Source organism: Andrena cerasifolii, chromosome 9, assembly GCF_050908995.1.
Source record: "Andrena cerasifolii isolate SP2316 chromosome 9, iyAndCera1_principal, whole genome shotgun sequence".
NCBI classification, from domain to species: domain Eukaryota; kingdom Metazoa; phylum Arthropoda; class Insecta; order Hymenoptera; family Andrenidae; genus Andrena; species Andrena cerasifolii.
The window spans coordinates 4,029,612-4,054,978 of NC_135126.1; the positions used below are offsets into that span (position 1 = coordinate 4,029,612).

Below are 25,367 nucleotides of genomic sequence, written 5' to 3' on the forward strand. Positions count from 1 at the left end.
CTGTGAAAAGTACGAGTATAATGATTACTTGGTACCTATGCAATCCGACAGAAAAGAAACCACCGATTTTACCTGTCCAATAGTCCTGTGTCCCCTTAATTAAAAAGCTGTGCATAAGAATGAGATGAGTAAACTAGTGACTAGAACTATAAATCTGCTTAGGATTTAGAATTAATAAACTGTAATAACCTACATCGCCCTCAAACTAACAGAAAATCAAAAGGTACTTCCCCTACGATATCTTTTACATTATTGTAACACTTTACCTCCTTACAAATTCCATTGCCCATAATTTCGCTTCCATTACAACACAGATTAACCAGAAACAATCAACAAAAGCTTCCCCCATTCGGAACACGCGGAAAACATTAACATAACAGCGAAACCATTTAAGTAGTGCAAGTCAACCAGAGTCAGCCCACACCGAAAAACCCTCCAAACGTGTAACAGGTGCACCAATCAACCATTTACCACATCCACCCTTCAAATCTACATGACATCGAACCATTCGACAATAAGCTAACTCTAATTTCTCAGAAATCCATCAGAAATTACGAGCTACTCTACCGGCGCCGAGCCTGGCGTCCCACACACTCGAAGCTCGCAGATTTCATTTTCCACAACGCTGCTTATTATTCTAGCACCAAAGTTGCATAATTACCAGCAACCGTGGGCGTTCCTATGTCCCTCGTAGCCAGATGCAACCACTTTGTCTTGGGCAGAGCGGTCGGAAAGAGCGAAAGAGGGAGACGTTCGTACAGCTGCGCTCAAGAAACGCGATCGGCGTTGTCACGGCGGGACGGCGACGGGGAACCTTACGTCTGCGCTCACATCGATGACACGCGCTCTACCCATACCCGACTCGAGCGGTAAAACTGGCAGTGTGGGTTAGACAGTGTTCAGAACCGGGAACCGTGTCAGTCTGCGGCGAGTACTCCGTGTGGGAGCTGCGCTCTCTTGGTGCGTTGAAACGTGGGTGGTTGGCCCCCCGTGCAGGATCGTCCCCTATCGTTTTAATTAATCTCCAGATGCACAGAGGAGAAGCGAGAGCTCGACAAGCGAACGCCCTATATACAGTGAGTGTGAAGTTTCGTGTGTGAGAAGCGAGGATCGTCGTCGCTCAACGGCCCTCATCTGCCACGATCTGTCCAGGTAGGTTCCAGTCGGGCGATACTCTCATTCCGTGACCCTGATGACGAATACCGGAGACAGAAGCTGAGGGTCTGCAATAGACACGACTTGCTTCACTCCTTGTCCCTCCGTTCTCTTCGACGGTTGGTCGCTCTAAAGGGCAATGATGTACCTGCGATGTTCTCTGACGAATTTCAGGCCTGTAGAAGCCCCTTTGGGGTGGATGATCTAGCATCGTTTCACGATTCTCGTGCAGTTTCTTGGTGATTGGGCTTTGGGAGGATAGGTTGGTTCATTTAGGTTCAGGTGGATTGTCGGGGAAGAGCTGAATTTATGAGCAACGAATTTGGAAAGATAAGAGATGCAAACGTCGAGAAGACAGATGTAGGATGGAATAGGGGGCTTCTTTTTTTGGTGCACAAGTGTCTAGTCACATGAATGTTGTTTCTTTCTGTGTCGTATTTCTTTCGAGATCTCCGAGTCGTAGAAGTTCTCTGAACTGATACCAGGCGACTTCACTGACCTACAACAACATGATTATCAAATAATCTTCGGGCAGATAATTTCTTATCTCCGTTACTGAATACTCCGACGTGATACTAACTTCGAATTTTCCAGCACGAAAGGATCTTGTGAAATACTGCATGTGTTTACAATTGTACTAGTCTTCGTTAATTAATAGTTCTCAAAATGGAACTTAAACCTATTTGTTATTCGAGAGAAATAATCTGTAATCGAAGTAGGTTTTCGTTGTTTCTTTTCAAAAAACAAAACCTTACCTGGCAAGTGAAAGATTACAATTTCTGCGGAGAATATATTTTACAAAGAAGAATAGCAGATAAATCCTGCAAAATCGAAATGGAAGAACCTATAACGAAGAGATTGAAACGCTTTGGTATTGTGTAATTGAAAACACCGTGTAAGAGAGTAGTTATTTATATGCTCCAGAAAGCGCTTCCTAGACGAGTCGTTCTTGGTAAAAACAAATTAATATATCGTCATCAGTCTACGACGAATTGGGATAAGAAATACCAGCAACTGTTACTTCCTTGATTTGGATACAGGTTACTGGAAACACGGGTTAAGAACACAAACACTGTATGCTTCAAACACATTTTCACCGATATCATCATTCTTGAAAATTCGTAATATCACGGGTTGCAGCTGCGACACACTCAATATTCCAACAAGCAAATTGACTTGCTCTACACACAGAGTTAGAAAAAGTGTCTGAGCTCAGCCAATAATAACTTTTTCTATAAACCTCCAAGTTACGTCAGAGAAATTTTCCCAAAATACGTACTTCATTATCTTCATATTATTATTGTTTATATTTGAAGCATTCAGAGCAAAATCGCACTAACCCACACTTTTTTGCGAAATTGAGTAGCAACAGCGTATTCCACTAAGCTGTACTAATCATATAAAATCGGGAAAATTGATTTTTTTGTAATGTTAATTTTTTTCTCAATGCCTCATTTCACTTCTGCCGAAAGACGCCAGCAGATAAAGTATACCTAGTTAGAATTAGTAAGTAAAGACTATTTCTACCGATTACTTTACAGTATAAATACCCTTTCCTATTAATTTTTCCATTTCATCAAAACATTTCAATTATATTCCCCGGAAGCTACGTTTTTTTCTGTAAATTGTCGTTGGTTAAAATCGCGGCATCTAGGTGTGCGCAATTTTTTGTCACAGTAAATCACTAGTTACACGCTTGATCATCGTAGCAGCCTGATAGTATCTGCATAATAATGAACGGACGGTAAAAAATGTAAAGATTTTCTGATGTTTGACTTTGAAAGCGTCTCCTGTTCCGGAGGCGTGTGTCGGCGCAGGTCTGATCGGCGAGCGGGATTGGCCGTCTAAGCACGGCTACATTCTACTTGCGAACCGGTAATCGTGATCACCGTAAATCCTTTTCCATTCTCGCACCGGTTTACCGTTTCTCCCCCCTTTCAGCCAGCATAAATGCCCTGTAGTTGTTGCGCGGCAAGAAACGCGAATAAAAATTAGCCAGCTCGTAATTGCGAGTCCGTTGGATCGAAGACACGTGGATCGCCGTCAACGTCTCTCAGTCAGTCGTACGGCGACGATCAGGAATACCCCGCAGAAATGACTCACCCACGGAGATTTACTCTATTGGCATTCGAATTTAAAAGGCCCCAGAAAATTCATTCATCCAGATTACACGTGACCGTGCGCCCGTCTGGCCGATACCCAGATATTCTTAGAAGCACGAGGCTGATCACTTTTCATCTTATTTGGGAGTGAATCATCGATCCACGAGGGAAGTACAGGCTGACGCAGGAGCCAAGACCAGCTTTGCAGTGGTTCTTTTAAAAACAACACGTAGCTGTGTTATCGCTTCAAAAGAAGGAAGATAATTGTTTAAAATTGCGACGGAAACTTGCGTCTATTATATTCTATTTACATCGAAATAGAATAATGAACGTCTGAGGTTTCAATTTCTATTTCCTCGGTCTCGTGTGGAATTGTCCTCTGTTCTTCTTAATTATCGGGAAAATGGTTGTTAATTGAACCTTGCTTTGCCGCGTCCCTGAAATCCGTCCTGTCGCCGATGTTTGAACGCCTGACAGTGTTGTGGATGGAAGAAACGGTTTGAGAATTTGTGTACAGATTCAAACGCGAATGTCACACGGCGGGTTTTTTTTTTGTTCTCGTTGTTATGGATACATCTTGGAAGCGCGTTAACTTCGACGATACACAGGTGATACCACGCGTCAGGAAGAATTATTACTATAAGCTGGGTGCAATGTTTCGAACGGACGCTCGCTTTTAATTAAACGGGGCATCGTGACAAATGTAGATTAATCATTGATTTACAGCTACCACTGATTACTTCGGTTGTGTGCAATGGTTTTTATCTCTCCCGAAATGTAAAAACAAAAATTAACACTTCGAAACAAGAAGCACAATTCTTCAGTACATATTCGACACAGCCATTCGCCTTACACTGAAGCATCTCTGCGAGAGCCTGTAATGGAACAAATTACCTCTAACAATATTGTACCACGACTATTCTAACTATAAATTACTACAGGCTTGTCACAGAGCCAGTGATAAATGCGGCAAGTTTGACCCCGCCATTATCAGCTAATTATGAAAGCACGCTGAGGCGCGAACCGGTCGAATTGGAAAATGAAATTAGACCCGGCACGATAATTTAATCAAGTTGACAACCTGCACTCGTCGAGTGCGTAGCGACCACTTGTAAATCAATTTTTTTTCTTCTGCGATTCATTAGAATACGCGAGGACTTCAATAATGGTATTACGCTCGTTATTACTTAATACCATTGTGGTTTGCCTGTGACCTAATGGCAGGTGTGACTACTCCAAGCATAGATCAAACAAGAATCGTAAATTCAACTTTTCCTGAGAAACGTCCTGAGAAACACGATCGGACACCGTTCTCTTAAAGTTGTAGAAAAATCGGAGCGAGAAAAGCGAGACTTACTCGCGACTCACGCACAATCGCGAAAGGCCGTTCACTATGTCGCAATCCCCGCATGGTTTCGCGAGCTCGCTATGTACAACGCATAGCCTGCACGCGAGTTATGTTTTTAAACTACACGCCTGGAATCGACGGTTGAAAAAATACCCGCGTGTACACACGTTGGAAAACACGTACATCCCGCGCGACAGCAACACACTTTCACTGACTTTTCTCTTTCGCGTGCTCCAATTTTACCCGATACCCGTTCAAATTCGCGCGATGCGTTTCCTCGCAGAATTCAGCGTCGAGGGCTAGACGAGAATGGATCTTCCTTTCTCGCGGGAATCGCACAGCTGACTGAAAAGCCACGTCGGGATAAAGTTAGCTGCAAATTCTCACATATTCGTACTCCGTCACTGATCTTCAAGGCTAGGATGATTGTTAACACACTATTGCACAGCAGAAGGACTTAGTTAGTAGCGCAAATGAGGATTCTAGAAAATATTCAAATCGCAGGAGATGAGGACATAAAATGCATGGAAAGTAGCAGTGAGACAGAAAGAGTGGACGGAAAGAGTTGGTGCGAAGGACGATTCCTAATGAATTCACGTAAATTTTACCTGTGGACAGGATACTTTATGCGTTTCTTTCTACAGCGAGTTATAACTCACCGTTTAACACGTGGTGCTCGGCGTTGTTAGTGTCCTTTGCTAGGATAATCCTCGAGATCCACGGTCGCTTCTCGATTGTCCGCATCGCAGATTGCCACGAGCGCTAAGTTCGAAGGGACAGGCGGTATTAACCCTCGGTTGTCACACTGGATCAAATTGACCCTGCAATTTTTTAAGCAAAAAACTTTTTGTCGGAACTGTTATTGCTTCAAAAAAAATTTAAGCATGCTGACACTTTGAATGTCAATTTTCAACGTTAGGCATATATTCTACAATAATAATAATAATAATAAGTTTATTTGTACTACAGGCTCACAGCCTATTACAAAGAAGGTTGTTTGGTTTTCACATCTACATCCTTACTTTTATCTGTTTTACAATGTACTTAAGCCTAATACCCATACTTTATATATTATTTATACTCTTATAACCAGTAGGTATATTCTACAATATTGAAACTTTATCTCAGAATTTTTCAGACTTAATTTAACGAATAGTCTTTAAATAACAACTGATTGAAAATTCTCAAGGTGAAATTGACCCAGTGTGACAACGTCGTTCGATAAAGTAGGTGTGACAACCGAGGGTTAAGAGAAGTCTGAGTCGAGGCGTGATTGTTTATGTTGAGTCTATGAAGTAGCGATAAGTTCGCTTAATATCAATGACGCAAAACCATTGCCCCACGCATTCCTCGCCTGCGTACTTAACCGTCTACTTTTAATTAATCCTTTTTTGTTTTCGACGCTCAACTCTCGCGTAATATCGTTCGCGAGATCGTAAATCATTCATCGGAGCTAACGATCGGTTTCTTTGTTCGCATCACACGAACGTCGCGACGGACATCACGAGTGATTCAGTGGAGGCGTTGCTTTTTCTTCCTAGCTGTATCGACCGCTCGCAATCGTACGTACATTTTTTCGTTGCCTCGCCTGTCTCCATCGTTTTCACGGTGCTGCGATGGCCTCAGAAAATGCGTCAGGAGTTTCAGTGACCCCTGTTCTAACGCATCTTCGCGCTTCACGATTCCTTCGCTACGAAGTCTGTAGCACACGCAAATTCGATGGAACGTGCAAAAAATTTCCTCAGCGAAATCCTGAAAGTGAAAATTGCAATTCAAAGGATCGAGAATATGACAGGGTTTCCATTGAAAGAGAACATCGATTACGTGTTACAAAGATTCCTATATCAACTCTCGATGCTTGTTAAACACTTAAGCACTTAATACAATTGCGGCCCATCCTATACGTCAACGCTAATGACGTACATACCCGGGTTAAGCAAGCTTTCCTGAATCTCGACTGGTAGAACAGGCATAAAGTACAGCGAAATAATTTCTACAAGATAATGATTATTAAGCTAATGAACAGAGGACGTCAGAATACAATAGAATTTAAGTGGAATTAAACGACTGTACGTCAGCAGAAATTCCCTCGTCGTTTGCAGTTTGTAGCTGGAATCCTCTGCCGCGGAACAGTCGAAATGGACAAACGAACTTCGTACCGCAAATGCAACCCCCTCTTTTCTAACGTCGCGCAGTCACTGGAATAATGGAGAGAACCGCAGTCTCTGCAGAGAAGTTTCAGTTCCCTCGCGACCGATGAACGGCAACAGACGAAACGGTACAGATCGCGCGGGCCGTGAAATATTTAATGGGCAATTTAGCCTGTGCAGTTAGGCTGGCGTACAGTTGATCGTTTATTTATCGTGGTTCGCGGCGAGGTGCGAAATCGGGTTAAGGTTAACCCGTGTAACCGGTAGCCATGTAACAGTTGCAGCCAAGTTTGACGCAACACATTCGGCTGGCTCGAAAGGCCCCGCCAGCGGGATTGCCGCGATGCATGCATAATTTATGATGGGGGATCGTTCGTATTAAATATAGAGAAGAAAAAAAAGTGGCAAAACGTACGGCACCCGAGCCCCCCGTCTCGGCTGCTGGCGATAAGCACGCGAAACACGCGAAAGCGCAGGCGGATCGATTTTCCGTCTGGCAGGCTCGCTGATATCGCGCGTTACACGATGCACGGTGGAACGAAAGAAATATTCCTTCCACTCCGCTGCTTTTTGGAGAACGAACGCGGCTGTTGCGCGTGATCCGGCCCGATTGCCGACATGCCTCCGCGTCCCCTCGAGTTATTAGTGACTCGTGAGCTTCGTCGCTGGAAATGATCGTGCACGTTCGAAAGAGTCGAGCCAAACGGGGCTTTATTCGACGAATAAGCAAGGGACGCAGGGAGGGATCGTTTCCACTACTGATTCGCCTGCTCGAAATTAGCGTCTCGAGTAGCTGTGCTTTGGCTGCCTTCGAGAATGCTTGATGGTTGATGGTTCCTGGGAGTACGTTGGACTGTAACTGTTTTGTGCGAGGTGGTGGGAAAATTTGGTAGAGGGGAATGCTGCATTGTTTAAGGGGTTATACCTAGTCAGACGGCCGAAAAGAGGCGAATGTTTGTGATTTTTTTTTGAAGAAGCGGAAGCGTGTATTTTTACAAAACTTTTCGCGCTGAAAAGAGTAATATTTAGAGAAGATTTGGTAATTTTTTCGTAGAAAAATATTTAGGTTTGTAAGAAGGTAACAACCGACATCCAAGAAGCATTTTTAAAAATTTGGTTTTGCGGTGAGCACTGCCATTCGGAACCAGATTATCTAAAATCAAAAAACTAAAAAGATTTCGTTAGTATATTAATGTATGCTCAGGTTGGCGGGGAGAATTTTTCCAAATATTAATTTAAAACAAAATGGCGGCTGTTTAAAGTTGAAATCCTGATTTGTTTCGCGTGATTTTTGCACGAAACAAAACCCTTAAGAGGCTCTGTCTTCCTTTTGCTGTAGTAGTTTTCTGGCTGCAGCGATGCACTGGCGAAATCTGCAGTCTTGCTGAAATGAAATTCAGTGCAGTTAATTTAGTGCAGTTAATGGTACGCTTAACGGTTATAAAAATAATGAGTATTAGAATATGAATGTTTGAAAACTGAATTTAGTTAAAATTGGCAAGGCATTGAGTATTTGAAAGACGTATTGCCCGTGTAGATTTACGTTCTCTGTGTGTCTCCATTTTTCGCTTATTAAGCCTTCGCGTGTGAATATTTTTATACGCAAATGAGCAAAAAATATCGACTTGTTCAAGAAAATAATTAGTTCTATTTAAAGGGGAAAATTACAATTGGGGACCTTGCAGCAAGAGGGGTGCAGCTCCATTTTTTTTACAGTCTTTGAGTTATGACGGGTAATATACGTAAAAAAAGATCTACATCGTTTGATGCAGGTTTAGTGCAAATGCGATAGCAAATGAGTGATTTATTGCAAATAAATAAAAGTATAAATATTAATATTTTTCTTATAGAATATTTTTTCGCCAAAATTAGAAATAGAAACTTATCAACTGAACAACTACTACTTATTATCTGAAAATATATATATATTTTTAATTAGCGTTCTCTTTTTAATATTAAGTCAAAGCAATAATTTTATAAACAACTTTTTCTAATTTACTCGAAGATGGTAAAGATGGAGCTGCACCCCACTTGCTGCAAGGTCCTCAATTGTACGTTGCAAGTGCTTTATTTTGTTTGTAGGAAAGCACAGTCGCTGGAAGACAGATTTCATTAAAACACGGAATAATTTCCTCTCCAATCAATTCTATTTGCAATCCGGAGAAGTTGGTAGCTCTCCTGCGATCAGGATACCACCCAATGTATAAACAGTCCCATTGCCCGTGTGGTTTCTTAACTCGAAGAATGATTCCAAGGAGGATGCTGAAGCGAGCGAATGATCGAGTGGCGGGCACGAGAAATTTAATTTTTTAAGAAGATCCCATCATGATCGAGGGAACGTTACCCAACGCAATAGTCCCAGGTATTCATCGATCTCCTGTAAACAAAGTATACTTTAAAGCCGGCTACTGCAACGTAATAAGCTATAATTTACATACTACATGTGGATGCCCCGGCTAACATAGTTCAGACACGTGTTCCTTTGGAACTACATTTATCGAGCTCAATTACACGTTACATGGCTCGATTTTTATCCCTCCACGCGAAGAACGAACGATACACTCCTTTTTCTGTTTTTACATTCCGCTGGTCGCGATAAATTAGCGGCCCCGGACGAACAGCGATTGCGATTCTGAAAACACCTCGCTCGCGAAGTGAATATTTAGAGGCGGGAATATCCTCAGCAATTCGGTCAACAGGCGGTTGAATTTCGATCACGTTTCTCGCATCGAGAATATCATGTTTCCTGCGCGGCACGTGTTGCTGGCCAGAATGTCGCCGTTTGAATATCGTAAGCCGCGAATTCTTCGATATCCATGCGGAACAGGCGAACAATCGGTAACCGTGCACGCGACAGTGATAACCAATCGCGAGTAATTCTGCTTCCTTCTTTTTTTTTTTTATAAACGAAAATAGATATCAACAGACGTCCAAGTGTAGTTCCTATAATTAACTCGCGCTTCAAGCACTTTCCTATACGTGGAACGCGTTCGATCTATCCAATTGCATTTTTACGTCTTATTATAGACTCTCCAGTGAAAATGATACTATAAATCGAACACCTCGTCACCGATGTTTTTGTCGGTGCTTGTTTGCCTCGTCCGTCAGACAAACATAGGAATCAATTTTTTTCGCTGTTTATCTGCGATGTAGAAACACAGTAACGGCGCGCATGCGGCGAGGCAATGGAAACGTGAGCAGAATTGAAATTTTTCCCGAGGGAGTTTTTTCTATGCAAGTATTTATTTATTTATTATTGTTTTTCCTGTGTTTAAACATGATGACGTTTCAAACGTACTGCTCCTACGTATTTCCCAACGAACTATAGTGTGTGTCCCATCTTTTCCCCTCCTCTCTCTCCTTCGACTCCCAGCAGCAGCAGCGCACCGACAGAAAAAGTGGTCCCCCGGTCACCCATCTTTCCCCAGTACACGCCCCGTGATGTTTAACTTCGGTGATCTAACGAGAACCTTCTTTTTTAAATAGTAAACATTATTAAGAAAATAACAGTATGTCCATAATATATATAAGTAGTCTTAATACATCAATGTACTTAGACAAAATATACTCTCTTAAGCCTAGTTCCTGATTAACCTAATAACCTTTACCTAGCGTATTGGATCAGTCTCGTGCACTTACAGTGTTTACGCTTGTTCGGTGAGATTGTCTTAACTATTTGTGTCTATTTCTATTGTTGATAGTGATTGTAGAATTGGAAAACTATGTATGATAAAAACCTATTTTCAGCATTTACAGATTACAGGGAACGTATCTTGTGTATTTGGATTATGTTTCATTCTTTGAACATCGATAATGCTTGATAGGGTAGTTTATGTTTGATTTGGAATTGAGTATTGCATTGTCTTATACCAGTAATGTTCTTCAATAAGGGATTGTTGTTTAACTGACTACGATAAATCTAACGAGAACCGGTGTTTTCCATCGCGGCCGCCGCAGCTGGAAAAAATAATGCAAGTAATTTCTTTTAAATAAAACGGCACCCTTTCTGTGGATCGTAGAGCGAGAGATCGCGAAGTTGCGTGCGTGCACTGGCGCCCGAACGAAATAAATTACTCTTAATTCGTGTATACATTGTCATTGTTGTTATTACAAATACGCTTCGCTTATTCCGATCTATCAGGCGCGCTAATACGTTGCGCACAACTTAAGGATTTATCTTCCATCTAGCGACTACCACTGTGTCGTTATCATGCGGATGGCTAACCAACGCAAGGGTTATTATTTTAATATCAGGCTCCACTCGGAAGCGTTGCTATATTTGAAAAATAAAGTGTATATTATTCCGATACGACGTGCTAATGTATAATGGAGTTCGCCTATCGACGTTAAATACATTAATGTATATATGTAAACTGCTTCGACGATGTTTTTGCTTGAACCAAGAACGGGTTTAGCCTCTTCTAGTTATTTTGCGATATTTATTTCGTTGCACCATGTAGGAAGATACTGCTGTGTAAATTATCGCGTGCCCCTCGAGCAGACAACTCGAGGTTAAACGACAATTAAAAGTAATCAAGAGCAAAGATATCGAGCCAAGATATTGCAGTTTCTGTACAATTGATACGCATCGATGGGATTAACTTGGCGGAATCCGCACCTCCGGTTTTGGTCGTCGCGATAAAACGGCGCGCCGTCAACTACCACGCATAAGTGCAAATTCGTTGTACCGTGCGCTATGGATCGTTGAAGATAAGCAAATATTTACACGTAACCTACAACTCCTATCATAGATTAGAACTTTTTTCCCCACTTCTATCGAAGCCTCTAGATACGACTATCGCTGGGGTGCGTGATACTCCCACTATGCTTTCCATTAATTCGACTACGAGCAAAAGTTGAACGGTATCTTACACATTTATTGTGCCTCTGTAAAATATCTAAAATAAACTATGCAATATTTACGGGATATTATTATCATCATAAATATAACTTTGCTTGCAATTACTAAATTTAGGCGAGATATTGCAATAATTCTGTAAGAGCAGACGGTAGCTTCCTTATTAGTTCCGTTTGGTCATTCACTTATGATTCAACAACTCCGAGAATTGTCATCTTAATCAGAAAATCTGTCGTGCACATTTAAAATCGTGTCTATACAGCTGTACGTGTCAGAGAAATACATAAAAGGTAACTCCAGGGTGTTTGTTCAATTACAGCTGTTTTCGAAGTGAGGAAAACTATAAATGATTAGAGAGAAGCGTTTAGCGAGTTCTGTCTTTCTATATCTGCATTGATTTTTAAACAGTGCATCGGCGCACTTGCAGTGTGTAGAAGCAGTGTCGTTTAAATGAAGCCATGCACTTTCTTTACATAAATCAATACTCCTCTTTACTACTGTATTTGAAAATGTTCAATTCCCTTCGAGTATTTTTCTCTATTCTAACTTGAAAGGTAACTATAGCCTAGCCCAGTTTCAAGAACCACCTTGCGTACAAAAATCCTCTGAATGATCGAAACTAGGTCTCTCATCCACGAACATAAATTAAGAACCCCATTACCTTCTTCATTAATCATTAAACACCGACGTATATTTATATCTAACGCTTTAAACTTTATATTCCAATTCTCACTCATAAAACTATAATTTATTTCGTAAATCCCGAGGCACTAATATTCAAAAAAAAAACCGCGATTCAATCTAATTTCTATTCGAACCCGTCAAGGACCTTCAATCTTCGGTCGTTAAATATTAAGAAGGTTATTTTGTTTTTAATCATTTCCATAATCCTACATACACCCAGTGTAACATATGAGTGCACTGATCAATCACAATTGTATCGTACATCGAAGGTTTTGCAAGTACGACGCATCGAACGTTCCCCTAATCAGCGCAGCCGTCCGATCATGAATTTTTATCTCGTTGCTGTAAACATCGCGAAGGTTAATCAATTCTTTCTCATTCTCATCGGAAGATCACTGGAAGGTTTGCCGTTGCATCGAAAATAGCGGCCTGGCTGCAGCACGGTGCACGAACAGCGAAGCATAGAACGTGACGGAGAACTTGTCTGACCAGCACATGGACCATTTTACTGTTGGGAACGTTCGCACGTATTAGCATCGCGATTCTTCTATTGTTCGTGCTACAGTGTCTCGAAAGCGTGAAATTCTCGCGCGGTTGATTCTTCTGCCAAAAATAGTCTTCAAACAACGAGAGTTGTATTTAGCAGTGAATGTTAATCGCATTGTAAGAGGCTCGGCAAGTTGAAGTAGGCTTATCGGTGTCGTAGAAGCTTTTTAGCAAATACACGTGACTGGGCATAATTGCGGAGCACTGTTGCAAATTCTCATGCGATCGTTTGAATATTTATCGAGACCAGGAAGTGCAGTTAACGGTGATCGAGGGGAGTGGAGTAATCTTTCTCGATACGTGGGTAATTCAACCTTCGACGTACATATTAATGGGTCGGATTTTCATAATTATACAACAGACGTTGAGACCGATGCTGGGATTTTTGTATCGAACCACTCGAATAGATGCGGTGCTTCTGATTACTTTTCACATATCATTTGCGTAATGGATCGTGATTCTTCTGGCACAGTAGCCGTCCACACGCTTCCCATGGCAGGATATATGGGAACAGTTTCTCGGTAGGTTATCGAAGAAGTTGTCCCAGAAGTCGCGGCTATATAAGTCGGGCTCTATTTCGCGCCCGGCACATCCGTCACGCTTCTATCTTATCCTTGCCTAGAGTGAAGCGAAGAAAATGCACGTCAATGCCATCCGCTAGATCCGTTAGACGTAGAGAAGGATCGGCTTTGCAGACGTCGCGCGTGTATTTGGGTAAACTTATTTGTGACGACCGAGCGATAAGTATCAAAAATACCATCCCCTTATCTTTATGATTTCTGTCCCGTTATCAGATGTAATCCTCCGTATAAAGACGTAACTCTGTGTGCCGCAGATCGACCCGTCTGTATTTTAGTCGTCCGGGAAGTGGTGACGCTTATCGAAGTGCGAATTATCGCGTGTCCGTGTCCCATATTAGAGAATGGACGAAATCAATGGTAAAGTATCCACAAAGACACTCGATTCGTACAAACGATTCTGTCGGTCATTGGTCCGTTCCTCGTACGCTTGTACCCGTGAGAGTCCGTATCAGTGTATCTAAATCATGAATCAAACACTCCATGCGCACGGATTTGAAATCTGACATCTTCGTTGCTGATCGACAGTTTGTCGTCATGTACCTGTCGCGGAATGGATCCTCGCAGATATCTGATTTCGATAAGTGCGAAACCGCGTTTAAAAGCACAGTTCAGTGAATAATTGCCGATCAGGACAGTGTCTTTACGTATTGTATATAAGTTCGATCAATTACGAAGTGAAGTAAAAGCTGAGTTTACTAAAAATGTAAGACGTCACCGATATTTTTCATCTTATATCTTTTCATAGCGCTAGGTACGTGGATTTTTCGATACTCTTCTTACATTTTGCTTAATCTCTGCGCGCACGATCGTTTGTTTCTGTCACTACTCCTCTGGCACTTACTCTGTTTAGTAGTTGAGTATATTAGCTAATTGTAAGAAGGATTCGCAAGGGAATTTTATAGAATTTAATGCTACTTTTGAAGCTACAAACAGATAAGGCACGCTGTTTCTTAATTCCCCTTTTTCTTAGTACTTGTGTTCTTATAAAAGTTATTATACACGTGTTCACTATACAGCTACTGTACTTATCCTTTCCACCAGAGGCCACGAATTTCCTGATTCGTGGGAATAAAAGTTGCTCCCGATTCTTATCGCGGGGCATAGTTCGGGTTTCCTATAGAACGCGAGAACATCAGTAAAATGGGCGCGTTAATGTTTTATCGCTTCTTACTACGAGAATAGCATGCAGCAACGACAGAGAAATGACAGATATCGATCGAGCGATCGCTAATGCCGAGATGGCCTACCTTCGCGGTATGTATATTCATTCTCGCCGTAGCCTACTTTTCGTACACCGCGGGAATATTTATAGACTTTTACTCCGTGTGGGCATATATTTCTTTAGCACTTAAAACAAACCCGCTGCTGATCGATTTATACTTCTGCATGAGGTCTGCGAGCACTTCGTTGATCGTAACCAGCGTCACTGAACTTTCAAACAAACCGGCGCGCAACATTTGTTCAAACATCGGGCGCAATTAGCTCTGCAGCTCTTAATTTGGAGCATCATAAAAGTGTCAAGGATCCTGTCCAATTTATATTTATACGAATGTGTGCAGATACGTTACGTGTACGCGATGTTGAAAAACAGAGTTCATGATTAAGAAAGAGGTAGGTAGGTACTCTTTCGAAGTTCCACGTCTGTCCTTGGCGAGCATTTTCTACTTAACGGAGGAAGAGAGTATTATTTGCTAAAACTTGGGAAGCTATGACCCAATGGTAATATTAATTGTAATATTAATTTGTATAACTTATTTCGCATTAGAAAAGCACTTGCGTGGTCAAAAAGAAGTGGGGATACCGGACCTATGAATGGAAAGAACCGTTTCTAACTTTCACTCGGTGAATTCTTTGACCTACGTTGCCAAACTAGCTTTCATTCAACGTAATGGATATTGAACACCTCTATAAATTCTAAAACCCTTCTTCCAAGATCTAATAATAATAATACGTGTATCAATGCAGAGGAATAATTGTCTGCTAGCAAGGTCTCTTTCTCTGAATACCCCTTTCAATTTCAAGAACTCTCAAACGCAAAGATAGATCAGATCATATTTTAATTGTAATCGATCACCTCGAGTGCGAATCAGTATATAAATGGAATCTCTGACACTTTGATGCTGAAAGGAATAATAATCGCCTACGTGGCGGATCGAAGTGCGTGCTCGACCGGTTAATTTTTCCTCAGAAGCTATTACTTATGGTCCACCTAATTCTCGACCCTATCCCACGTCATTTCTGATGGCACCCAATAGTGAGTGCCTTGTTCGACTAACCTACTTCGACAAATAAGTTCCATTGCTTCTACCTACTAGGTGCGGACTAATCAATGATTCTGTCACCGTTTATATTCGCCAAGATTTATTTTGCCTTCTGTGACGTCTACGCTTTATTTCCAAAAACACGCACTTATATTCAAAATACTTCTGTAATCTTTGAAGCAGATGTTATTTAACTTTTGGTCATGAGATCGAGAATTTAACTTCCTTTATATAGGAATCATAATTTTAGATAATCTTCTCATTCTATTTTATTTGAATTATTGTAAAATGATTGCGTTTAAATTTACTGCAAAATTTGCGGTGACGCGAAAATTCAGTAATATTTGCAAATATCAGTTGATTAATAAATCACGATGTTGGAGAACCATTTGGTGCCAGCCCAAGAACGCGTAATCATTACCCATTATTTTGCCACACGTTGGAGTTGCCTGAGACGCGTTACGCTGTTACTCGACGAAAAAAGTGAGGCAGAATTTTATATGTATGCTCCGCAGAGAGATCCTATTCTACTAGAAGCACGGGCTGCGTGATCTGAAACGAAGTTCAAAGTAGCAACTACGTACATACGTGTCATCGCGTATACCGCAAATCAATACTGCGATAGCTGGAAATAAAGTTACGTGGCAATATCCTTACCGTAGTTATATATAGCTACTTTTCTAAAATTGACCAACGCCATAAATAGACGTCACTCTTCGCGAACGTGACTACCAACAGCGTAATTGAGGCACGAAAGTAGGAAATTATCTACCTATAAATACGACGCGGGTGTATCTATGAAATTGTCTCTCGCAGTACTAGGAAATCCCCTGTTGATTAAATATTTGCAAATGTAATAAAGCATGCTTTCGATTCATTCTACGCAAAAAAACTTTTCACAAATCTTCGCAAATGTAATCAGAATATTCCCCAGAATTCCTTAAAAAAATCTATTAAAATTTATCACCCATTCCGATAGCCTAAACTCTCTTCTTCTTCAATCCTCTTTCCCAGACGCGTTCCCGGTAATACACATTATCTCTTTCGAGGAAACTGAATTTTCCTCCAAACCTTTCCTCTTACATTATATCGCACGCAATATCGAGAACCCAGATTCAAAGAACAGAGATTCAGTGTTGTCTCTTGTTGGTGCGCACGGAAATTACTACACATCAATTCGTAACAAACACTAAGCGTATTAACAGTAACAACGAGAGTAAAATATCTATATATCACAGATACTTGTACTTTGAACTTCGACTGCGTACTGGCAGTACCTGGTTAGAAAATTATTTGTTTTGCCCGGGGGACAGGCACGTTGTAGGGGCGAAACGCGTTGATTGGTTCCCGTTCCGAATTCTGAGCTTGGAGAGGGCAATGATTGCATTTCATCGGGGAGTCCTCGGTCAAGCGAAAAAGAACACAGAGTCTCCGCATTGGAAATCATAATTCCACGTTAATCTGTCAATTCCGCAGACTTCAACGTAACATTCGCCAAATACGTGTTACAGAACTAATCTTCTTAATAGAATGCAGACCAGAATCCGTTTGTTTCCAAAGTGCATGCAACACGCTGACACGTGGCGTGCAGCGAACGAAATGTGATAGGAAAAATTTGCAAAATTGATAAATGGTGTGTTTGCGATTTCAGCGATGTCCTTGGAGGATTCGCGGCGTTCCCAGCGTCCATACAGGTACGGAATGGTTCTCCTTTGCGTTGGAGCCCTGATAAACTGGTTAGGCCTAGCGGAGAACTACGTCGAACCGGTACGATATGTCGGTGTCGCTTGCATAATCGCGGGGGCTCTTCTCATATGTGCCGCAATGTGTTGTTGGCTGCACGCACCGCCAAGTAGGGCAACCATGCACACACAACACACTAATCATCCGATCACAGCGCAGGTAAGCCTTCATTTCATTCTAATACAACGGTAAACGTTTCGCTGAAAAGTGTCTGTTCAGTCTATGCGTGTCAGATCTGTCATACGATGTTACCGAAGAAGCACTTTTGCATACCTTCGCTATAACTGCCTTCGGTGGTCACGCGAAATTACGAAAACGAAGAATTCCGCGTGCGTCGCTCCTCCTGGAGCAATTTCTGCAACGGATGAACTTGGGACGCGGTACGATTAGTCGAATGGGTGAATCGAGTAGCAGTTAAGCGCTGGGTATGCATCAGAGATTCTATTCTTCTCGCCGAGGAATTGAACTAGCGTAGAAAGTATTCGTCGCGATTCATGGGTTTCGAAATGACCGTTCTTGGTCGAAGCCTCCGAGGATTACAGCGTTTTCAGATCGATCTGGGTCAACCTTCTATTATAGATCGCGAAGTGTTTGTCTATAGTGTAATGCACACAACCTGGACGCAATTACTGGTGCTTGTGAACGGACTACGCCGTAGAAATAATATTCCGACACCTTCTCCGCGTGTACTTTAGTCGAGAGACCCCGGAAGACGAGAAGAAGACCTGTAATCTTCGCGCGGAGATCCTTAAATTCGCGATGACGTATGCAAATTCGTGATGGACGTGACCGCGAATTAACGAGACTTACTGTCAACGTTTATAGTTCAAGATAAAATTGATATACAACCCCGTTGTAGTATTTAAATCAACAAAAATCCTGCCACGATGCTTCATCGAAATCAGTGATTGCACCACGCGGATGAATCATTGTATTTCCTTCGCTCGAGTAGTCGGAATCCCGACTGGCATTCGAAGAAGATTTTCCCTTGTCCTCCCATCTTCCTACGGTTCTATTTTATTTTTGTCCACGGCGAAGTTTCGTCCAGATCCTCTGTCACACGTCGCTCGCATCAACATTTATTCCAGAAAGTCGTTCCCTTTCTTGTTCACTTAAATGGTGCATAGATATAGCGTAGAGGCACGGCTTAAAATAGCAGCCGTTCTTCTTTCGTTGCACGAAGGGAAACAATAGATATGCAAAGGTCTGTCGATTCATAAAGGAGGTCGGTGGTAGTTGCAGCGCACTTAACTACCGCCGGAAGGATGTTCACCCGGAAGCTCGTGTCTATATTTGTCAGCAACCATCCTTCGATGCACATATACGCGATACAGTTTCGATTGATCCATGTGTGAACGTAAGAAAAGAGAAATTCGAAGCGCAACATCACTTTCCAATTCATTTTCGACATTTCCGTCATATCCCATCATCGGAGAATAAGCAAAGTCCGGTATTGAATAGAGAAAATTTCAAACTTCCCTTCGTCTACTACTGTACAAAGAAACCTCTTGAAAGAATCAATGAGATCACTGAAATCGAGGACGAAAATTAAATGTTTGTGAATTAAGAAATTTCAAGAGTTTTCTAGAAGAACGTGAATTGCTATGTCATCCAATTATAAATACAAATTTTCTAGAATCCCAAACTTAACAGTGAGACAGGACCTTTGCCTTAAACCTCCGTAGCTTAAAATCGCCACGATTTCATCTGAATTCTGCCAGAAAACATTTGATACTCAAGCCAACGAAGTAGCCAGGATCCACGTGCATAACTCCCTCAACCAATCACAGAATAAATAATCTCCAGTCCATCATCCCTCAGCTCATCACGCAAGTCATACACCGTAGCCACGCTCCTTCCCCGAAAGATCGAACTCCATCCCGCCGATTCCAAAACCACGAAACATCAGTGCTTCGACGAATTGCCAGCGGTGTAATCGCGATCCCACGGAGCCCGCTCGGCTAACGAATCCCGCCGCGATGAAACAGCCGATTCAACGAAGAGGTCCCGACCATTCGCTTCAGTCATTCACCTTGCGATTTAGCCCGAAAACGATTATGCAATTTTCCCCGGAGGTTTCCTTATAGCCTCGAATAACCGCGACGCTATTTCCATCCTCCGTGCCCCATACGTCAGTCTTAACGCGCCCTTTCGCGGCTTACAGGTCCCGCTAGCTCTATGAACTTTATAAAGAGTGTCGAGGCGAGCGTGTAGCTAGATATCTATAGACGACCCGCGATATATATAGAAGAATGCCATTTCGGGGTTAATATCCTGCGGCTCGGGCATAATGCTGTAAAGTTACACGACGGACGATTCGATTTATCGGTCCGCTCCGCTAGACCAAAAGCTTGACTGTTCGTTGACGGTAGCACCGGGTTCCTCGTGTTCACCCTCCCCCCGATCTTCGCTTCAGTTGGAAATAGACCACGCGTAGGATGGCGTGCGACAAGCCTGACGTGTCCGTAGTTGACCGAGCATGATTCATACTCGCAACTTTCTCCTCGCAGATCGACGATCCGATCCATGTGATCTCCATCGAGGAACCCTCCAGTGGATCCAGGCAGAAGCCTCCGGATTACGAGGCGGTCGCAGACGCGCCGCCCAGCTACGACGATGCCATCAAGTTGAATCCTAGTCACCTGGTTAGGTTGAACAACAGCTGCAGCGCGTTGTCGCTGCCAACCGTGCACAACATGGTCCCGAGAACCGTGGAAATTGTTTCCAGGGACCCGACACCGTCACCACCGCCACCGTACGCGAGGTGAGCTTCATTTCCATCCCGGGTCTTGCTAGTTGAATATCCAGTCTCGCGTCGATAGGATCAGGTGCGAAGATTCCCACTGAATAAAGTGCAAAGAAAATAGCTTGTAAATCGCTCGTGAGAATTACTCGAGCTGTCTGTACGCGATATGACAGATGGGGGTGGACGAGGACAGTAGGTTGAAACAGTGACGTCACTTTACACCCTTGCTTTTCTCTGCTACGACGCTATAGACTGCTCCATAAAATCTAGCGACGTCAGATGTTGGTTGTGAACTGAAATAATGACGTCACTTTGCGCTCTTGCTCTTCTGTGCTATGCCGTTATAGACTGCCACATAAAATATGGTGACGTTAGAGCTTGGTATAGATGCGGTACCAAACACTTTGCGGGGTATAGTTGAGCGTTAATATAAGTAGATTAGCGGTTGTTAAATGAGGACCTTGCAGCAGAGGGGTGCAACTCCATTCTTCACAGATTTTCAGTCATGACGTGGAATATGCGTAAGAAAATTCTACATCGTTTGGTTAACGTTTGATGCAAGTCGGGGGCAGCCCCAGATTTGAAGAATTCGATAAAAATAGATATACAAATTTATCACTTCCATAACTATTAGGTACTTGTTGCGTGAAAATATATATTTTTCAATTAGTGCTCACTTTTCAATGTTAAGTCAGAGCAATAATTTTATAAACAGTCTTTTGGAGCTCCAAACATGGAGCTGCACCCCTCTTGTTGCAAAGTCCTCAAATGAGTTAAATGAGTCCTCATTGCACTCTTTGGAGAATTTTCTGATTGTGAGTAGAGTTATTTGGTAATGATCAACCTTTGTATGTTTCTTTTTGTCAATTCACATCGAGTTGATTGGTCTTTTCTTGAATTGCAGGTGAGATCTTCGGCATCAGCAATCATGATCGCAACGAAACAGGCTTGCGGCGTGCTGGTGGTCCAGCGTTTTTGAAATACAGCTAAAAACCGAACGAGTACAAAAGCGTGATGAGAATACGAAGACTCCGTCGTCCAATGGCGCGAACGTGCTCGAAGACCGATTACGATGAAAGTCTCGTCGTGATCCTTAAACCTCCTCGATGCAGACTAAAGTATCTTTGTGTTCAGAAGGGTTAAAAGAGTAATTCCTCAGACACGCCCTCATTGAAAACCTGCAATCACACGATGGATTGTAGAATCGAAGGTATAATACGCAGTGATAGCCATTCTGTTGAACAGTGGATTTATGTAAGCGGCGGGCAACGAGCCATCGAACTTTTAGAAGAGACCGATAACCGAACAGACAAAAGGTTAGCCAAGAGATGCCTCGAACACAGTGCCTTTCGCGAAACGAGCCTAAATGCGTGTATGAAATACTCACAGCTAGGAGTTTCAAAAAAACAGTCGAAAATTCGAGCAGACTCGGGGATGAACTTGTGTGACTTGGGAGTATGGAATTACCGATTTCGTGTGGCTAAGTTAGAGCGAGCCTGAAGTAGCAAATAAGGGGTGGTTGATGAAGAGACACGCGATATATAATATTATTAATATTACATTGCGTCTGCGTGTGCGGAAATTATCGAGATGTATTCGTGTGCGACTAAAATATGGCTCTTATGATTTCCGAGGGGAGCGTTTGCGACTGTCGAAGCGTTCGGGAATTTGCGAAAAGGAGAGAGAGAAGAAGAATAGGCGTCCTAAAAGTCGGAATCGAAGAGATTCCGAGTGTCATCGCTTAGACAATCGTGCGGCTTATTAGGGGGGACGTTTTTTGCTTGCCATATGATTTCTCCATGATTGTCATTTTACACGTTTACATACACATGCGAAAGCCATTCGCACGTCCATTTTTATTGTGATATACATTATGATGATGCTGTTATTACGATGTGTCACCGTCGAGCGCGACGTTGCTTTGTAAAACAAGACTCTGTTTTTTTTTTATAATGGAAATGCAAATATAAAGATAGTCAACTTTTGAAGTGGAGTCGTTGTTTTTTCACCCACTACCTTATGTAAACTTTATGGTACAGTGACATAAATTAAGGGGGTAGACACGTCACGTGACCTGGCCGATTCGGCAGGTCGGTATTACAGCATTTTTTTCTGCACAGAAACGGTAATACCGATAGATCGACGATTATCCGGTGAACGCGAGAGGGAGCTGTTTGCTATTTCTGTATTCTATTCTGAATAAGGAAAGAAATTCTCAGCTGTTCCGTTATACTTATAAAAATATAAACGGAAAGTCGGCTGGTACTGTAAACGTAGGATTTCAATTACTTGAAATGTGCTTATGCTACAATATTCTACGTTAGCAGTAAGGAATTCTAAGTGAAAAGGGAAAATAGATGAGGGAATGTCCCCAGAAAATGAAATTTGTTAGGTTAGACATTTTTTTATTAGTAAAGCACCGAAACAGAACATGAAATACACTTATTAAACGTCCTCTGCAGAAAGCAGTTATCAACAAACATTATATATACAAAATTGTATTGAATGTTGAATTGGGCTAGTGAAAATGCGCAGACTGGATACGCGTGATTATTATGCGGTCGGCTCTTCGAAGTGACAGAAAATATAACCTAAATATATGCTATATGACAACAAATGTTTAGTGGCTATTTCAGCTTCAAAGGCATCGCCTTAAAGTTGCAAATAAGAGGCGCAGGCCTTTCAAAAGGCGCTCCAAAATTCTGCGTCTCTTCGTTAAACAGTCACTGTCTCGAAACATCTGCGCCACTTCTCGCTCTTTAATTTGCTCTCCGGAGACGTTACTTTGTGCCACCTCTTTCGACGGCATGTTCTCCTGTTACAAAGCCCAATTTTGTGCATTCTGAAAATTTTTGCCAGATTTTGGCCCAGGTATCAGGAGAACATGATGTCGAAAGAGGTGGCACTAAGTAACGTCTTCGGAGAGAGAATCGAGGATGCCTTCGAAGCTGAAATTCAGAATACCTCTTTTCGCTTCATGTTCTCCTGATACATGGGCCAAAATCTGGCAAGAATTTTCAGAATGCACAAAATTGGGCTTCGTAACAGGAGAACATGATGTCGAAAGAGGTGGCACTAAGTAACGTCTTCGGAGAGAGAATCGAGGATGCCTTCGAAGCTGAAATTCAGAATACCTCTTTTCGCTTCATGTTCTCCTGATACCTGGGCCAAAATCTGGCAAAAATTTTCAGAATGCACAAAATTGGGCTTCGTAACAGGAGAACATGATGTCGAAAGAGGTGGCACTAAGTAACGTCTTCGGAGAGAGAATCGAGGATGCCTTCGAAGCTGAAATTCAGAATACCTCTTTTCGCTTCATGTTCTCCTGATACATGGGCCAAAATCTGGCAAAAATTTTCAGAATGCACAAAATTGGGCTTCGTAACAGGAGAACATGATGTCGAAAGAGGTGGCACTAAGTAACGTCTTCGGAGAGAGAATCGAGGATGCCTTCGACGCTGAAATTCAGAATACCTCTTTTCGCTTCATGTTCTCCTGATACATGGGCCAAAATCTGGCAAGAATTTTCAGAATGCACAAAATTGGGCTCCGTAACAGGAGAACATGATGTCGAAAGAGGTGGCACTAAGTAACGTCTTCGGAGAGAGAATCGAGGATGCCTTCGAAGCTGAAATTCAGAATACCTCTTTTCGCTTCATGTTCTCCTGATACATGGGCCAAAATCTGGCAAAAATTTTCAGAATGCACAAAATTGGGCTTCGTAACAGGAGAACATGATGTCGAAAGAGGTGGCACTAAGTAACGTCTTCGGAGAGAGAATCGAGGATGCCTTCGACGCTGAAATTCAGAATACCTCTTTTCGCTTCATGTTCTCCTGATACATGGGCCAAAATCTGGCAAGAATTTTCAGAATGCACAAAATTGGGCTCCGTAACAGGAGAACATGATGTCGAAAGAGGTGGCACTAAGTAACGTCTTCGGAGAGAGAATCGAGGATGCCTTCGAAGCTGAAATTCAGAATACCTCTCTTCGCTTCATGTTCTCCTGATACCTGGGCCAAAATCTGGCAAAAATTTTCAGAATGCACAAAATTGGGCTTCGTAACAGGAGAACATGATGTCGAAAGAGGTGGCACTAAGTAACGTCTTCGGAGAGAGAATCGAGGATGCCTTCGAAGCTGAAATTCAGACTACCTCTTTTCGCTGCATGTTCTCCTGATACATGGGCCAAAATCTGGCAAAAATTTTCAGAATGCACAAAATTGGGCTTCGTAACAGGAGAACATGCCGTCGAAAGAGGTGGCACTAAGTAACGTCTTCGGAGAGAGAATCGAGGATGCCTTCGAAGCTGAAATTCAGAATACCTCTTTTCGCTTCATGTTCTCCTGATACCTGGGCCAAAATCTGGCAAAAATTTTCAGAATGCACAAAATTGGGCTTCGTAACAGGAGAACATGATGTCGAAAGAGGTGGCACTAAGTAACGTCTTCGGAGAGAGAATCGAGGATGCCTTCGACGCTGAAATTCAGAATACCTCTTTTCGCTTCATGTTCTCCTGATACATGGGCCAAAATCTGGCAAGAATTTTCAGAATGCACAAAATTGGGCTCCGTAACAGGAGAACATGATGTCGAAAGAGGTGGCACTAAGTAACGTCTTCGGAGAGAGAATCGAGGATGCCTTCGAAGCTGAAATTCAGAATACCTCTTTTCGCTTCATGTTCTCCTGATACATGGGCCAAAATCTGGCAAAAATTTTCAGAATGCACAAAATTGGGCTTCGTAACAGGAGAACATGATGTCGAAAGAGGTGGCACTAAGTAACGTCTTCGGAGAGAGAATCGAGGATGCCTTCGACGCTGAAATTCAGAATACCTCTTTTCGCTTCATGTTCTCCTGATACATGGGCCAAAATCTGGCAAGAATTTTCAGAATGCACAAAATTGGGCTCCGTAACAGGAGAACATGATGTCGAAAGAGGTGGCACTAAGTAACGTCTTCGGAGAGAGAATCGAGGATGCCTTCGAAGCTGAAATTCAGAATACCTCTCTTCGCTTCATGTTCTCCTGATACCTGGGCCAAAATCTGGCAAAAATTTTCAGAATGCACAAAATTGGGCTTCGTAACAGGAGAACATGATGTCGAAAGAGGTGGCACTAAGTAACGTCTTCGGAGAGAGAATCGAGGATGCCTTCGAAGCTGAAATTCAGAATACCTCTTTTCGCTGCATGTTC

The 25,367-nt window shown here is 42.4% G+C and overlaps 1 protein-coding gene across 6 annotated transcripts; it reads left to right on the forward strand.

Moving 5' to 3' along the window:
- The first annotated feature begins 850 nt into the window (after positions 1-850).
- On the forward strand, positions 851-22,162 carry LOC143373577 (uncharacterized). 6 transcript variants are annotated; one of them, XM_076820984.1, is made up of 5 exons: positions 851-1,152; positions 13,679-13,781; positions 17,337-17,587; positions 19,939-20,192; positions 21,079-22,162. In XM_076820984.1, exons 2-5 carry the CDS (start codon positions 13,766-13,768, stop codon positions 21,080-21,082), a joined length of 525 nt encoding a protein of 174 aa, XP_076677099.1. In that variant the 5' UTR covers positions 851-1,152; positions 13,679-13,765; the 3' UTR covers positions 21,083-22,162. The 6 variants fall into 6 exon arrangements, with proteins under 6 accessions (XP_076677099.1, XP_076677100.1, XP_076677097.1 ...); XM_076820982.1 differs by lacking the exon at positions 851-1,152 and adding an exon at positions 8,838-9,117; XM_076820985.1 differs by lacking the exon at positions 13,679-13,781 and having other exon boundaries at positions 863-1,152.
- Positions 22,163-25,367: the final 3,205 nt, after the last annotated feature.

Excerpts from the sequence above, each read along its gene's own strand:
- LOC143373577 (XM_076820980.1), top strand. The coding sequence starts at position 14,627 with ATGACAGATATCGATCGAGCGATCGCTAATGCCGAGATGGCCTACCTT. Across the intron at positions 14,679-17,336 it reads CGAGATGGCCTACCTTCGCG|CGATGTCCTTGGAGGATTCG; the intron begins GTATGTATATTC and ends TTGCGATTTCAG. Across the intron at positions 17,588-19,938 it reads ATCATCCGATCACAGCGCAG|ATCGACGATCCGATCCATGT; the intron begins GTAAGCCTTCAT and ends TTCTCCTCGCAG.